At 36.5% G+C, this 15,325-nt stretch overlaps 1 protein-coding gene across 5 annotated transcripts in view; it reads left to right on the top strand.

Moving 5' to 3' along the window:
- Positions 1-13,325, top strand: part of SLC9B1 (solute carrier family 9 member B1) — a 63,626-nt gene extending 50,301 nt beyond the window's left edge. For 4 of the 5 annotated variants that reach the window (XM_028492139.2, XM_028492142.2, XM_007114834.4 and 1 more), the window contains 6 exons: positions 1,738-1,910; positions 5,951-6,057; positions 6,943-7,092; positions 10,141-10,249; positions 10,807-10,943; positions 13,035-13,325. In XM_028492139.2, the coding sequence (XP_028347940.1) occupies positions 1,738-1,910; positions 5,951-6,057; positions 6,943-7,092; positions 10,141-10,249; positions 10,807-10,943; positions 13,035-13,238 (880 nt within the window). In that variant the 3' untranslated portion in view covers positions 13,239-13,325. The remainder of the gene's footprint in view (positions 1-1,737; positions 1,911-5,950; positions 6,058-6,942; positions 7,093-10,140; positions 10,250-10,806; positions 10,944-13,034) is intronic. The other variant, XM_028492141.2, reaches the window with a different exon arrangement.
- Positions 13,326-15,325: the final 2,000 nt, after the last annotated feature.

Genomic DNA, 15,325 nt, shown 5'->3' with positions numbered 1-15,325 from the left:
TTTTATCTTGTTCCTTCATCTGGTACATAGCCCTCTGCCTTTTCATCTTGTCTGTCTTTCTGTGAATGTGGTTTTTGTTCCACAGGCTGCAGGATTGTAGTTCTTCTTGCTTCTGCTGTCTGCCCTCTGGTGGATGAGGTTATCTAAGAGGCCTGTGCAAGTTTCCTGATGGGAGGGACTGGTGGTGGGTAGAGCTGACTGTTACTCTGGTGGGCACAGCTCAGTAAAACTTTAATCTACTTGACTACTGATGGGTGGGGCCGGGTTCCCTCCCTGTTGGTTTTTTGGCCTGAGGCAACCCAACACTGGAGCCTACCTGGGCTCTTTGGTGGGGCAAATGACAGACTCTGGGAGGGCTCACACCAAGGAGTACTTCCCAGAACTTCTGCTGCCAGTGTCCTTGTCCCCATGGTGAGCCACAGCCCTCCCCGCCCCCCCTGCTGCCTCTGCAGGAGACCTTCCAACACTAGTGGGTAGGTCTGGTTCAGTCTCCCCTGGGTCCCGATGTGCACACTACTTTGTGTGTGCCCTCCAAGAGTGGAGTCTCTGTTTCCCCCAGTCCTGTCGAAGTCCTACAATCAAATCCCACTAGGCTTCAAAGTCTGATTCTCTAGGAATTCCTCCTCCCGTTGCCAGACCCCCAGGTTGGGAAGCCTGACATGGGGCTCAGAACCTTTACTCCAGTGGGTGGACTTCTGTGGTATAAGTGTTCTCCAGTCTGTGAGTCACCCACCCAGCAGTTATGGGATTTGATTTTACTGTGATTGCGCCCCTCCTACCGTCTCATTGTGGCTTCTCCTTTGTCTTTGGATGTGGGGTACCTTTTTTGGTGAGTTCCAGTGTCTTCCTGTCGATGATTGTCCAGCAGCTAGTTGTGATTCTGGTGTTCTCACAAGAGGGAGTGAGAGCATGTCCTTCTACTCTGCCATCTTGGTTCCTCCCTCTCCTATTGTTTTCATGTCTTCATTTCAAATGGTTTTGAGATGGAGGTAAAGGCTGCAATTTGTGCTTGACCCAACATCTTGAATGAAATTTCTAGAGTTTTAACCAGCACTAAAGAATGTGTGAACATTTTTACCACCATTAAATGACATTCACTCGAAAGCAGAATTTTTACATTCAAAGTCATTGTAAAGAGAAGATGTGGTACATATATATAATGGAATATTACTCAGCCATAAAAAGGAATGAAATTGGGTCATTTGTAGAGATGTGGTTGGACCTAGAGTCCGTCATACAGAGTGAAGTAAGTCAGAAAGAGAAAAACAAATATCGTATATTAACACATATATGTGGGATCTAGAAAAATGGTACAGATGAACCTATTTCCAGGGTAGGAATAGAGACACAGATGTTAGAGAACAGACATGTGGACACAGAGGGGGAAAGGGAGGGTGGGACGAATTGGGAGATTAGAATTGACATATATACACTACCATGTGCAAAATAGGTAGCTAGTGGGAACCTGCTGTTTAGCACAGGGAGCTCAGCTCGGTGCTCTGTGATGACCTAGATGGGTGGGAAAGGGGGTGAGGGAGGTCAGAGAGGGAGGGGATATATGTATACATATAGCTGATTCACTTCTCTGTACAGCAGAAACTAACACAATATTGTAAAGCAATTATACTCCAATAAAAAAGTCATTGTAAAGGTTAATATATTTGTTGTACAATTTACTATAAAACACTTTTGTTAAAAGGATGTTTTTAAGTTGGTTTTCAAAGACTTTTCTCTCAGTTTTGTAGTCGGTGCAGTCTCTCCTGCTGTTGTTGTCCCTTCCATGCTACATTTGCAAGAAAAGGGATATGGTTTTGAGAAAGGCATTCCAACCTTATTAATAGCTGCCAGCAGTTTGGATGACATCGTGGCTATCACTGGATTCAATACATCCTTGAGCATAATCTTCTCAGGTAAACAAAAAAATACAACAGCTACCGTATAATTCATTGCTTTTTTTGTTCTTTAAATGAGGTTTGTGGCTTTGCCTCTGCATTTATTAATGAAGACTTTTCTATGTAACATCTTTTTATTCTTCATAGACAGCTCATTCTAGACCAGAGAAGGAATTTCTATGGGTTAAGATACCACTACTTAACATAAATGATTTCCTCTTAATAACTAAATATTCCAATTAATTTGATAACCCATATTATTACCATTTATCTACTCTTGTTGCTTTGGAATTTTATCACAGTTTTCAATAGAAAACTTTAGGCAGCAATATTATTAGTACTACTAATATATCAAATAGATATTTTGGAGATGTACCTTTCTGGTCATCCTTATAAATAACTGATTGCTCTGTTACTAAGCCAACTTAAATATATAGAGTGTGGACAAGTGTGTGTCTTTTTGGTAGCGATGGGACAAGATCCTGCAACAATTCTAAATCCCAAGGTGATATTTGGTCTTGAATGTCACTTGACAGAAATTGTGAAAGTAAACAGTCCACATTTAATAATGCATTAATTATCTGCCAGTGTTCAAAGTTCAATATTCTGTATTATTAAAGCACCAAAACATTTTAAAGTTGAAAAGTTATATACATAGTTTCTCTTAAAATCATAAGATATAAATGAATAAGAAGGAAAAAAAGGGAAAAGATAAAAATGAAGTCTGTAATAGTTATACCCCCAGGAATAATAATTGTGAATCTTTTGATGTAAATTCACCCAGACTTCTCCTTTTCTCCCCCATCCCCATCTATCTCTAGCTCTTTCTCTCCCTCCCAATATTCTTATAAAATTATTGAATATTAACCATACTTTATTATAACCTGAATTGTTTTTCATTTACCTGTGTATTGCAAACATGGTCCTTTTCAGTAAATATTTCTATGACATTTGTAATGGTTGCATAGTATTCGATTGGCTGCATGATGATTACTTAACATGTTGAAAATTGAAGTTGACACCAATATTTACTATTAAAATAATGCTTGGTTGAACATCTTACAGCTAAATAGTTGTACGTAATCTTAATATTTTCTTAATCTTTTTTAGTACTTTTAAAAAAATTTTTATTTTTTGCTGCATTGGGTCGTTTTTGCGCGCAAGCTTTTCTCTAGTTGTGGTGAGCGGGAGCTACTCTTCATTGTGGTGCGTGGGCTTCTCATTGAGGTGCCTTCTCTTGTTGCAGAGCATGGGCTCTAGGCACCCGGGCTTCAGTAGTTGTGGCTCTCAGGCTCAGTAGTTGTGGCATACGGGCTTAGTTGCTCCGCGGCATGTGGGATCTTCCCGGACCAGGGACTGAACGTGTGTCCCCTGCATTGGCAGGCAGATTCTTAACCACTGCACCACCAGGGAAGTCCAAATTTTTTCTTAATCTTAAAAGAGAAATTATTGAGTTAAAAAGTATATAACATTCTAAGATTTTTGAAATATATTGCCACAATATCTTGTCCTACCAGGGTGCACAAGTGTGCCACTTTCTCTTCACCTTCTTCAAAATTAGGTATTTACTAGTCCTTTTTAGCTTAGCTAATTTGACAGGTGAAGAGGGAGGTCTCTTTAAATGAAGTACTTTGAATGCTAGTGATGTTAAACAAATGTTCGTGTTTATTGGCCATTAGCATTTTGTAATGTTTAATAGATTGCTTTTCTTGAAATATTTTGCCTATATCCTATAGGTGTGTTCATTTGTTCTTTTGATTTGTTAAGATTCTGCACAAAATTAAGAATGATAACCATTTGTTTTATATCCTATGGTTTTTGTAATTTGACTTTTAACTTTATCTCTTTTCTGCCATTCAGAAGTCCTAAATTTTTTATTGTCAGATCTGGCCATCTTTTCCTTCATGACTGGTATCAGTCATTCTTTCAAAAAATATTTTTTGTGCTCCTCTTCCATTGTACCAGCTACTGTATCAAACACTGAAGATCAACAGTGAACAACAATATTAGTTTTTATTGAGTAATTGCTTTGTACTTGCCGTAAGTTCTGTAGATGTTTTGACTCAATAGTCACAATAGTGCTATGCTCATTTTGCAGATAAGGAAACTAAGGAACAGAGGTTAAGTAATGTGCTCAAAGTCACAGATCTAATAAGTAGGGGAACCAAGATGCAAACCTAGCAGTCTGACCCCAGACCCACACTTTTAACTACTATTCTATCCTGCCTCCCGACACAGCAGACAGAGAAGACCATGTGGCCAATGGTCTCAAGGGGTTTATATTAAACAAATCATTACAGATGTAATAAATATTACATAGCATAAGATGCTAGGGGAACATGCTACAGGAGACCAAACCTAATTTGAGAAGGACCGAAAAAGTGGAAACCAAGCAGGTACATGCTTAAAAATCCTCTTCCACCACATAACTATGTAAACTGTCTCTTAAAATTTTAAGGACTTTTAAAGTTTTATTTTACACATTAGATGTTCAAAGCATCTATATTTTGGAATATAGTAGATATTGAGATCTAACCTTACTTTCCACGTCAATTGGCCCTTTTACCATTATGTAATGTCCTTCTTTACCTCTTGTGACAGTATTTGACCTAAAGTCTATTTGTCTGATATACGTATGACCACCCCTGCTCTCCTTGGGGTACCATTTGGATGGAATATCTTTTTCCATCCTTAAAGTTTACAGCAATCTGTTTTAAAATGATAACAACTTCAGTTGCATACAAAAGCTCTACTCCTCTACTCCTTTACCTCTCAGCCTCCTCACTTTATGTTATCAGTGTCACAAATTACATTTTTTATATTATGTATGCATTAACATAGTTTTATAGTTATCTTTTGTGCTTTTATCTTAAATTCCAAAACAGAATTTAAAGCGATTTCCTTACCACCATTAAGGTATTACAGGATTCTGAATTCATCTATTTACCTTTACTGGAGGTTTATATTTAATGCTTTTGTGTTGCTGTCTAACATCCTTTTATTTCCACTTTAAGGATTCCCTTTAACATTTCTTGTTAGGCAGGTCTAGTGGTGATGAACTCCATCAGCCTTTGTATATCTGAGGAAGTCTTAATTTTGCCTTCACTTTGAAGGACAATTTTGTGGGATAGTATTCTTGGGTGGCATTTTTTTTCTTTCAACATTTTGAATATATCATCCTACCTTCTTATAAGGTTCCCGCTGTGTAAGCCTCTGATAATTTTATGGGTGCTCTCTTATATATGATGTGTTGCTTTTCTCTTGCTGTAATTTTTTAAATGAGCAGAAAGCCTTTTGGACTGTATATTATTGTTAAATGGGTGTCTTTGTAGGGGATCAAGGTTCTGGGGTTCCCATTCTACCTTCTTACTGTTGTCACCCTCCACTTCTATTATTTTTAATGGGAAAATAGTTCTAAAATATGTATATTTACATACCTTATTGAGTTGAATACACAGAGCATAGCTGAACTTTTTTGTGTGACTCTGGATATTTTTTAAAATGTATTACAATAAACTACATGTGTCCATGAGACATTATATTGAAAAATCAGTTGATCCTTGAATATTCCTAGGATTGACCCTGGTTAAATCTTTTTTTTATGTTGTTGTTGTTGTTGTTATTAAATTGTCCTTTTTATGTTTAAATCATTTGTTTATCATAATAGAATATCAGAGGAAAACATTACCGACCATGTGCTAGGTGCCAGAGGTTCTCCTTTGCCAGTCTCTGTGCATTCTTCTACCTCACCTGGTCTTTTAGGTTGGGTGTGTAAGGGGAGCACATTGTGGCTTATTACTGCTTTGTTTTCTGGCCTATTTATTCAATGAACATTTCTGAGTTGTGTATATATATTAAGTCATTGGAGAGTACATATTCAATTTATCAAGTAGATGTGCATATGTTTTCATGTGTTTGAACATTAAAGGTCCATTTTTGTATATTTATTCTATGATACATACCTTTCTTTATGAATCACTTACATTTGATTTTCCGATGTGTTGGGTATGTGAAAATACTTCTCTATGAAATGTTTTTCTTATTGTGTGCCCTTACAGGTGGTGTACTTAGCAACCTCCTGTCTGCTTTTCGGGATGTACTTGTTGGTGTGCTGGTAGGAATTGTTTTGGGAATGTTTACTCGATATTTCCCAAGTAGAGATCAGGTAAATAAAAAATAATCTATTGTTTGGAAGTACAGTATTTCTTTCAAAAGATATTTCTTTCAAAAATTTGAACTTTTAGAAGATCCATGAAATAATAAATTTAATATTTAGTTCTCTTTCTCCAAAAGAGGCCTCCAGTGCCTACTCTGCTTAAAACTGAGCACAGTTGTGATTGATCCAGGTCAGTGGCCCTAACTGAAGTCCCTGCTTCCTGATTAGGCAAATAAGGAATATCAGAAAAATGTACTAAATTCAGAGTACCTTCTCCATTCCATCCCACTCCTTTCTTCATTAAATTGCCTGTTGACTCCTGACATTTTTTAAAAAATCTTTTTCCCTCAAACTTTACATTGAACATTTTTGGAGAAATATATTCCCATTTATCTCTGCATATTTTCTGACTTAAATTCACTCCCTCTCCCTTTGACCAAGGAAACACTATCAAACTCAACCCTTTCCTGCCCTAAAGGATATGCCATTACTCTTAGATTTCTGTAACTTCCATCTTAATTTCCCTGCAATTATTGTCTTAGCTAAAAAGATATTCAGACATTTATTTTTAAGAATTCTTTGGATATGTTATATGGAACTACAGGTTATATGGGTCTCTTTTCTTTCCTTCTTCTCTTACAGTTAAAGTATTATAACCATTTTACTGACGTTAGTACCAGAGATATGGCAGAAGATGAAACTCAGTAATTGCAAATTTTGTCACTTGATACCAAGTTTGCTCAAATATGTGTTGAGAAAGTCAAAATTTTAGACATTATTTGATACAACATATGAAGACATGGTATCAAAGGGTCAATAATAAATGATAGATAATATGATAATTGTATTATATATTTAACATAAATTAATTTCCAAATATCTATCAAATTCTAGGGAAAACGTGCAGTGAAGAGAGCATTTCTTATTTTGAGTATGTGTGTTTCTGCTGTCTTAGGCAGCCATCGCATTGGTTTGCATGCAGCTGGAGGATTATGCACACTAGTGTTGAGTTTCATTGCAGGGACAAGTTGGTCCAAAGAAAAGGTGAATATTTTTAATACACCATTTTTTAAAAGATAAAATAACTGCATTGTTTTTACATCGATAATGGACATTTTAGGAAATCGCACTCTAGTTGGAAGATGTTCCATAAGTTTGTATCTTCAAGGAAGTGAATGAATCAGTCAAGGAAATAAAATATTTAGAAGAAGGACTGAAACGCAATCAGAAGTTGAGTTATCACATCAGGCCTCTCTCTTTTTCCCAAGTTTAATGCAATATGATTATATAACTTTTCTTGATTTAATTATTTTATTTATTAAAATTTTAGTTATACAATTAATACATGCAAATATGCTCATAAAATATTAAAACAGTAAGAAGGGGACTTCCCTGGTGGCACAGTGGTTAAGAATCCGTCTGCTAATGCAGGGGACATGGATTCGAGCCCTGGTCCGGGAAGATCCCACATGCTGCAGAGCAACAAAGCCCATGCGCCACAACTACTGAGCCTGCGCTCTAGAGCCTGCGAGCCACAACTACTGATCCTGCATGCCACAGCTACTGAAGCCCAAGCACCTAGAGCCTGTGCTCTGCAACAGGAGAAGCCACCGCAATGGGAAGCCCGCACACCGCAACGAAGAGTAGCCCCCGCTCACCCCAACTAAAAGAAAGCCCGCTCACAGCAAGGAAGACCCAATGCAGCCAAATATAAATAAATAAATTTATTTTTAAAATAATAATAATAAATAAAACAGTAAGAAGGCCCACATATGGAATACAATGTAAAAGACTCCCTTTCCCCCACCATTGCCAAATATCAAATCCCCTTCCCAGATCATTTCCTCTAATCACTCCTCTATCTGTAGACATTTCGATCACTTCCATGTTTTGTTATTACAAACAGTACTTCCATGAACAATCCTATTCATGTGTGGTTTTGCAAATGTATGAGTACTTCTGAAGGAATAGATTTCTAGAAGTGGAATGGCTGGATTTAGAAATTGTACATTTCTATTTTGATGGGTACTGCCAAGTTATCCCTTAAAAGGATTTTATTTACACTGTTTACTACCAATGGTGTAGGAGAGTCTCTAATACCTAAATCCATCAATAATCTTGCGTATTATCAATTGTTCTTTTTTTTTAACAATCTGATGGGTAAGAAACTATATTACAGTGTTATTCTTTATTTATGTTTCTCTGATTGGTAGTGGAGTAAGCTTCTATTCATATATTCTTTTATAACTACTTATTCATATTCTTTGCCCATTTTTTAATTGGTTTATTAGCCTTTTTGTTCCAAATTTATAGAGTTTCTTTATATGTTAGGGCTACTAATTCTTTGTTATCTACATGTTGCATGTAATTTTTGCCTATCTTCAACTTTTTTTATGATGTCTTTTGTATGGCAGTAAAATTTCCTATAGTCAAATCTGTCAGTTTTTCCTTTTTGGTTTTGGGTTCTGCATCTTGTTTAAGAAAGATTTTTTCACCCAAGATTATGAGATTATAAACATTATAACATCTTATATATTATCATCTAATACTTTGGTAGTTTGTTTTGTTTTGCATTTAGTTCTTTAATCCATCTGGAATCTATTTTTGTGAATGATGTGAGGTAAGGATGTACATGTGTGTGTTTATATATATGTATTCATAGACATACATACATATACATACATATAATATATATATGCATATGAATTGTATAGTCTATTTTTGCCAAAGTATTGATTAATCCATTAATTATTCAATGACTTTTTAAGTGTCTCTTTTAACATGTGCTAAACTCCTATATATATATAAATTTACTTCTGGAATCTATTTAAACTTATCTATTTCTATGCCAGTACCACTCTATTTTAAATCACTGTAGTTTTATGTCTCAAAATCTGTATAGAAGATTTCCTCTTATTATACCTATTTTAAAATTATTTCTTGGCTGTTCCTGCGCATATTCTTTCTTAGATAAATTTTAGAATCAGCTTGAGAACTTCCCTATCCAAAAATCATATGGGCGTTTTGTTTAGTATTCTGATAAATTCATAATTATAAGAGAAATTAAATCACTAATAATAAATTACAAATAAATGAAAACTACTAGTTTTTTTACATGATAAAGGAAATCAAAAAGTAAAGAATAAATAGATTTTAAAGATTAAAAGTAACAACTAGGATAATGTGCTACAAAGAAGAAAGAGCAATATTGGTTTTCCTTTGTTACTTCCTTTTTTAAACTTACTTTTATAAACGGCAACCAGAAAACCTAGTCATAAGGGGAGTAGTTATGAAGATAGTCTATGCCTCAAACAAAGGATATTAAAGTTTTATGTATCTCCACCTGTAAAAAAAAGATAAACTCAGACTGAGACTAAAATCTATTCATCCAAATTCCTGGAAAAGAGCCAGAGTACTGTTATGTCACTAGGGGCATTTCCTGTAACCATGTAATTGTGGAAGCAGCACTGGGGGGATTCATTCCCAGAAAGGGAAGCCAGGCAGGCAATCAAGTTAGAATCTATTAAATGTTTTGGTTTGGTTTTAAGGAGAAAATAACTTTGATGTTTTCAATATGGCTCTTTTGGAAGCAGGCCTAACAGATTACCAGAATTTTTTTCCTAGTTGTTTAGGACGTATCAGGATTCACTTTCATGGGATTTGGTCCCAGGATAATTTTTAGTGGAGGTCTTCACAACTCATTTTTGAGAGCTGAAATGTCTGAATGATCTTGAGTATGTTCTCATCAGGCATGATGTAGTTTGATCTCTGTTCAGTTGCCTTACAAACAAAAGGTAGAACTCTTACTGTACCATCAGAGCATGTGTGGAACTTCAAAGACCTTACTTGTTCCATGACAGAATTACCAAATAATATTTTTATTTTATTGCTTTGTAGATTTCTTTTAATCAAATTCTACCTAAGTGTTTGTATAAAAGAATTAACCTACTCATTTAATTTTTATTGTTTTAACATTTCTTCTACAAATAAAATACCTTAAGTTTATTAAATGTTAAGAGGGACTTTAAACTTCTGAAATGCAAATACTTATATGTGTCACAATAACTGAAAATTTATTACCCTTTTCTACAGATTAGAGTCCAAAAAATTATTGGAACTGCATGGGATATTTTTCAACCTCTTCTTTTCGGTTTGGTTGGAGCGGAAGTATCTGTCACATCTCTTAAATCAAATGCTATTGGTAAGAATGATTAGAGGCACAAAAATATAAGATTTGAAAATATTTAAGAAAACTTTGAATAATTTTTATTTTTATTTACAACATGTCTTTGAATGCTACAAGGACCTTCTTCAGAAGCACATGTTGTAACATCCATTTGTTCTTCCTTTATCCTGTACGCTCTTTGTAACCAAAGACAGCCCTGAATATCTTCCCTGAGTGATCTGAGGAAATGGAGATTAGAAATTTTTCTGAGGGGAAATATTGGATACCATTAGCACCTTTTGAATACTTTGATTTATAGTAAAAGTTCAACGTCTGTTAGCTCAGAATTAAATAAATGTAATTTATCTTATTTTTCATCATACCTCCACCATCATATTATCTCTTGCACTTTACATAGAAGCCTCAATCATATTTGTATTTTTATGATTATTGTTTTCACTTAAAAAAATAAAGATATACAGAGACACTAGCCCTAAAATGCTTTCAACCTATTTACAAATCATATTTCTAGGCATAAAGAACCACTACTTCTCAAATATTGTGTCATTTATGTTTGTTTTTATCTGTTGTAGGCATTTGTGTTGCCACACTGAGTTTGGCATTATTGGTTCGAATTTCTTTTACATTTGTATTGATGTCTTTTGCTGGTTTTAATTTTAAGGAGAAAATATTTATTGCTTTATCATGGATGCCCAAAGCTACAGTCCAAGTAAGAACATATTAAGTCATTCTAATTATTTTAATGTTTTAAAAAAAAATTCTACATGAAAAAAACATCCAGTCACAAAATATGGGCCATTAATCTTACTTTTAAAATGTTTGATTGATCGTAACTACTCATTAAAATTAATGTAATGTAATCAGTTTTAAAAGCAATTTTTCTGAAATTGAAAACTGTGCTTTTAATGACAAATACTTCCTAAACTTACAAAAACATTTTTCTATTTTCCCAAGATATAAAGTAAGAGTATATCTGAATGAGCTGAAAAGGGCACATCATTACTTCTGGGTGTTCTGCCAAATACACATAACGTCAGTCTTACCATGAGAAAACATTAGACAAAAGCAAAGTGAGAGACAGTGTGCAAAATAATTGACCAGTACTCTTCAAAAGTGTCAAGGTCATGTAAGACAAAGACAGACTAAGGATCTGTCTCCCATAAAAGGAGACCAAGGAAACACTTACTAAATGCAGTGGATTTAGTTCAGGCATTGGCTCCTGGTCCAAAATAAAGGACATTAGTTGGACAGTTGTTGAAATTTGAATGAAGTCTCTAGATTAGTGTATGTGTGTGTGTGTATATATATAATATATATTTTATCAGTGTTAATTTTCTGATTTTTGGTTATTGTACTATGGTCATACAAGAGTTAACATTTGGGAAATCTGGATGAAGGGTATATAGAAAGTCTTTGTATTACTTTTACAACTTATTTGTGAGTCCAAAATCACATGAGAAGCCTCTGAAAGTGAATGAACTTGGGGGTGGGGGGGAGGGAGCAGCAACTTTGTGCATGGGTAGGGGCTGGTTGTGGGGCTGCAGGATGCTCTGAGGAGCGCTTTTCCTTTAGGTATCAGAGTGTGAGGTGGCAGATTTGCATTATATTTAAAACATTGTTTAAATCTTAAACAAAACCCACCTTTTTTTTGATTATAAAAAAAGTATATCTGAAAATTGGAATTTTTACATTTTGCTGAATATTGTAGAACTGTTATGATTTTAAACTAGAGACACGTTGATTCTTTTTAAAATATATCTTTCCTATGCCTGCCACCCACTCTACCATACATGAATGCACATATATTATTTTAAATTATATATTTAATTTGTATGACTATTTGATTGATGACTGAATCTCCCCACTAGATTATATAGGAAGGATAGGAACAGTGCTTGTTTTTTCTGTTATTCTTTTTCCCTAGCACTTAACACAGTGCCTCACATGCAGGAGGTACACAATAAATAAGCATTGCATGCCTACAAGAATGAATGATGAATGAATGAAAGAGAGAGAGAAAAGTGAGACCTTGTAGTTTTGCTCTCTGATTCAGTGATAAGGTATTGCTACTTATTGTCAGACTGTTTAACCTGGCAACATAATGTCTTGATTTCCTGAGATTTTTCTCCATTGTTATTCCACAACAGAAGCTTGTGAGTTTCCATGCAACAAAACTATATATAGTCATGGTTAGAAAAGCAGGTCCTTGGGACCAGGCTGCCTATTTTGAATACCATGTTACTTGCCTATAACCTTAGGCAAGTTACTTTGTAACCTCTCAGTGCCCAGTGTATAGATTCCAAACCTCTTGTCAGTTTTACTGTATCACACTGCCTCCCAGTAGTAAGAACAAGAAGACAGACAACAAAATCCTGAAGAACCATAAGAAACCTTAGCATTTTGTGTTGTCTCGTTGTAGCCAGGAACCTAGTGGTACATGGTAAAGGCAAATATGCAAAGCTCTGGTTTTAGGTGAACTCCTAAGGTTCTGAAAATAATGTGAGCGCTCCAAAAATATATTTAAACAGGGGAAGGCTGAGATGGCAAGAAAACAAAAACAGCCCCCAAATGTCTGACAAACACTGGTTTGTCACTTTTTCACTCTCCTTCCAGATATATTTGATAGGAAGAACATAGGATTGATGAGTAATTTATAAAAATTCTTCAGCACTTTGTCTTGTCTCTTCTAGCAGTCTAGTGCTAGGTGTTATTTGTTTTAACAGGGCTATTTACTTTTATTATATGTTAACTCCATTTAACATTTTACTTTATGCCTCATCTTTTTCTCCTCTAAATGTAGGCTGTTTTAGGTCCTCTGGCTCTAGAAAGAGCAAGAATCAGTGCACCCCATTTGGAACCATATTCGAAGGATGTGATGACAATAGCTTTTCTAGCCATCTTGATCACAGCTCCAAATGGAGCTCTAATTATTGGCATTCTGGGACCTAAAGTACTTACTCGCCATGATCCAAACAAAAGGATTAGAACTTCATTAAAAAGTTGATTTGCCAACACCTGCCTGCTTCTCTTAATGACTTCTCTTACATGAGAGAAAAATTAAAAGGTACAAATATGTGGAGACTACACAGAACCAAGGAGTTAATAAATATATGATTTCAGTACAGATGTTTCCTATGACTTTTTAGTCCAAAGTTAAATTAATAAAAATAATATAAAATAGAATGCCTTGTTAGTATTTATGTATTTCAAGAACAGAGTAAATTTATAAATACCCTAGGAAAGTTTAAAGCACTCCATCAGGTTGGATTTACTGTCATAATACAAACTAAGCATAATAAAAAATTAAATGAACCTAATGACAGAAAGATAAGATAGTATAAGTCTCTAAATAGGAGCAGAACTCTCCATCAGGTTAGTAATTCAGTTAAAAAGATTACCAGAAAAAAGAAAAAAAAAATGACAAGAATAAAACACCAAATTTAAGTGGGTCAACTAAATGCATTTTAAATTCTGGTTTTACTACAGTTTATATAGTGCTTTTCACCTGCATTCCCATCACTTGGCTACATAATTTGTGGGGCCCAATGGAAAATAAAAATGTGGGGCCCCTTGTTTCAAAAACAGGGAAAAAGTGCAGTTAAAACAATTAAATATAAAGCGTTTCCCTTTAGACTACTTTATCATGCACACAATATCATAAGGACAATGTACGCTGCACAACAGACTCAATCTGTCTTTTGTCTGGCGCTTGGCAGTGTCTGCCCTGTAAGTATTCCTTCTACGGACTAAAAGTTGAGCAGCTTTAATCTGGGAAAATGTTGCTTGCCTCTGCAAGCACAGAGAGTGAGCGCAGTGCATACCTGCTCGCAGAGCACACTGTGCCCGGCAGCCCACAGTCTTACGTAGGTCCCCCCAGGACAGGCTCCAGGGATAGAGTTCCTCATCTCTCCTAGTGTCTCTCACTGCTGCCACCATCACCACCAGCAACCCAGGCCTAGGTCCCAGCCCCGGCCACCCCCTATCCAGGACCCCACAATGCCCCAGGCCACCCCAGGCATATGTGTATGTGTGTAGCCCAGCAACCAAGCTAACTGCTTGGAGCACTGCCCACTGCACCTGTGTGGACTGCCACCTGGCACATCCCACGTGCATACTCTGTTGTCCTGTCAGACGTCAATTACAAAGCACAAGTTCAAAGAAAACATTACTGACTTTCAAGATGGCGACAGCAAAGCATTAAACGAAGTGTTGTTTCTGAGAGTGGGACTCTGTGAGACTTGAGAGGTTGCACACCTGTGAAGCCAGCCATGATGACCATCCTGGCTAATATTTACTGAACTCCCCACATGCCAGACCTGGTGTAGGAACCCATGTAATCCTCACAACGATCCAATGAGCTCCTGCTATCATCCCCATTTTACAGATGGGACAACTGAGCATCCTGAAGGTAAAGTGACTTACCCAGGGTCACAGAGCTAGCAAGTGGCAGTGTCTGCACACCCAGTCTGGCTCCAGAGCCAGTGCTCCTAACAGCTCAGCTGTACATTCTACTTCATCCTGCAGCAGGAGGATTATCAACCACCTCTACTCTCAGGGTCCTCAGTGTCTCACCCACCACAGCTCATCCCTGCAGGCAGGCAGAGCTAGATGCCCAGCCCAGGTTTCTGGCCTCCCAGAGTGAACAGAGGAAAGAGTTCAGGCCAGAACTCCAACCTGGTCAGTCATAGATTCCAGTAATCATACCTAAGGGGCCTGCAGTGAGGATGCCCAAGAAAGATTTATTTAACTGTAGCCATGACCTATTAGGAAGTCCTGAAATCAATTTGGTGGGCTGTGCCCAACAGTTTAAAAATATGAAATAGAAAAGAAGACAAAGTGTCAGAGTGTACCCCGGAAGTAGCGTGACTATTGTTTTGCATGGGTTCGGTTTTAACTCTGTTTGTGTGTGCTGGGTCACACATCAATTCTATTTCTTTCTGTGCCTCCTTGAACGCAAGTCCAGCTCAGATAATTACGTTTGAGCTCTGCTGAGCTGCTCTGCTCTGCGAGCAGGTATGCACTGCGCTCACTCTCTGTGCTTGCAGAGGCAGACACACTCCACCAACATTTTCCCAGAGTAAGGCTGCTCAA

This window comes from Physeter macrocephalus, chromosome 7, assembly GCF_002837175.3.
Source record: "Physeter macrocephalus isolate SW-GA chromosome 7, ASM283717v5, whole genome shotgun sequence".
In the NCBI taxonomy this organism is placed as follows: Eukaryota; Metazoa; Chordata; class Mammalia; order Artiodactyla; family Physeteridae; genus Physeter; species Physeter macrocephalus.
The sequence above is the reverse complement of the archived record's forward strand: the minus strand, read 5'-3'. Positions and strand labels throughout refer to the sequence as shown.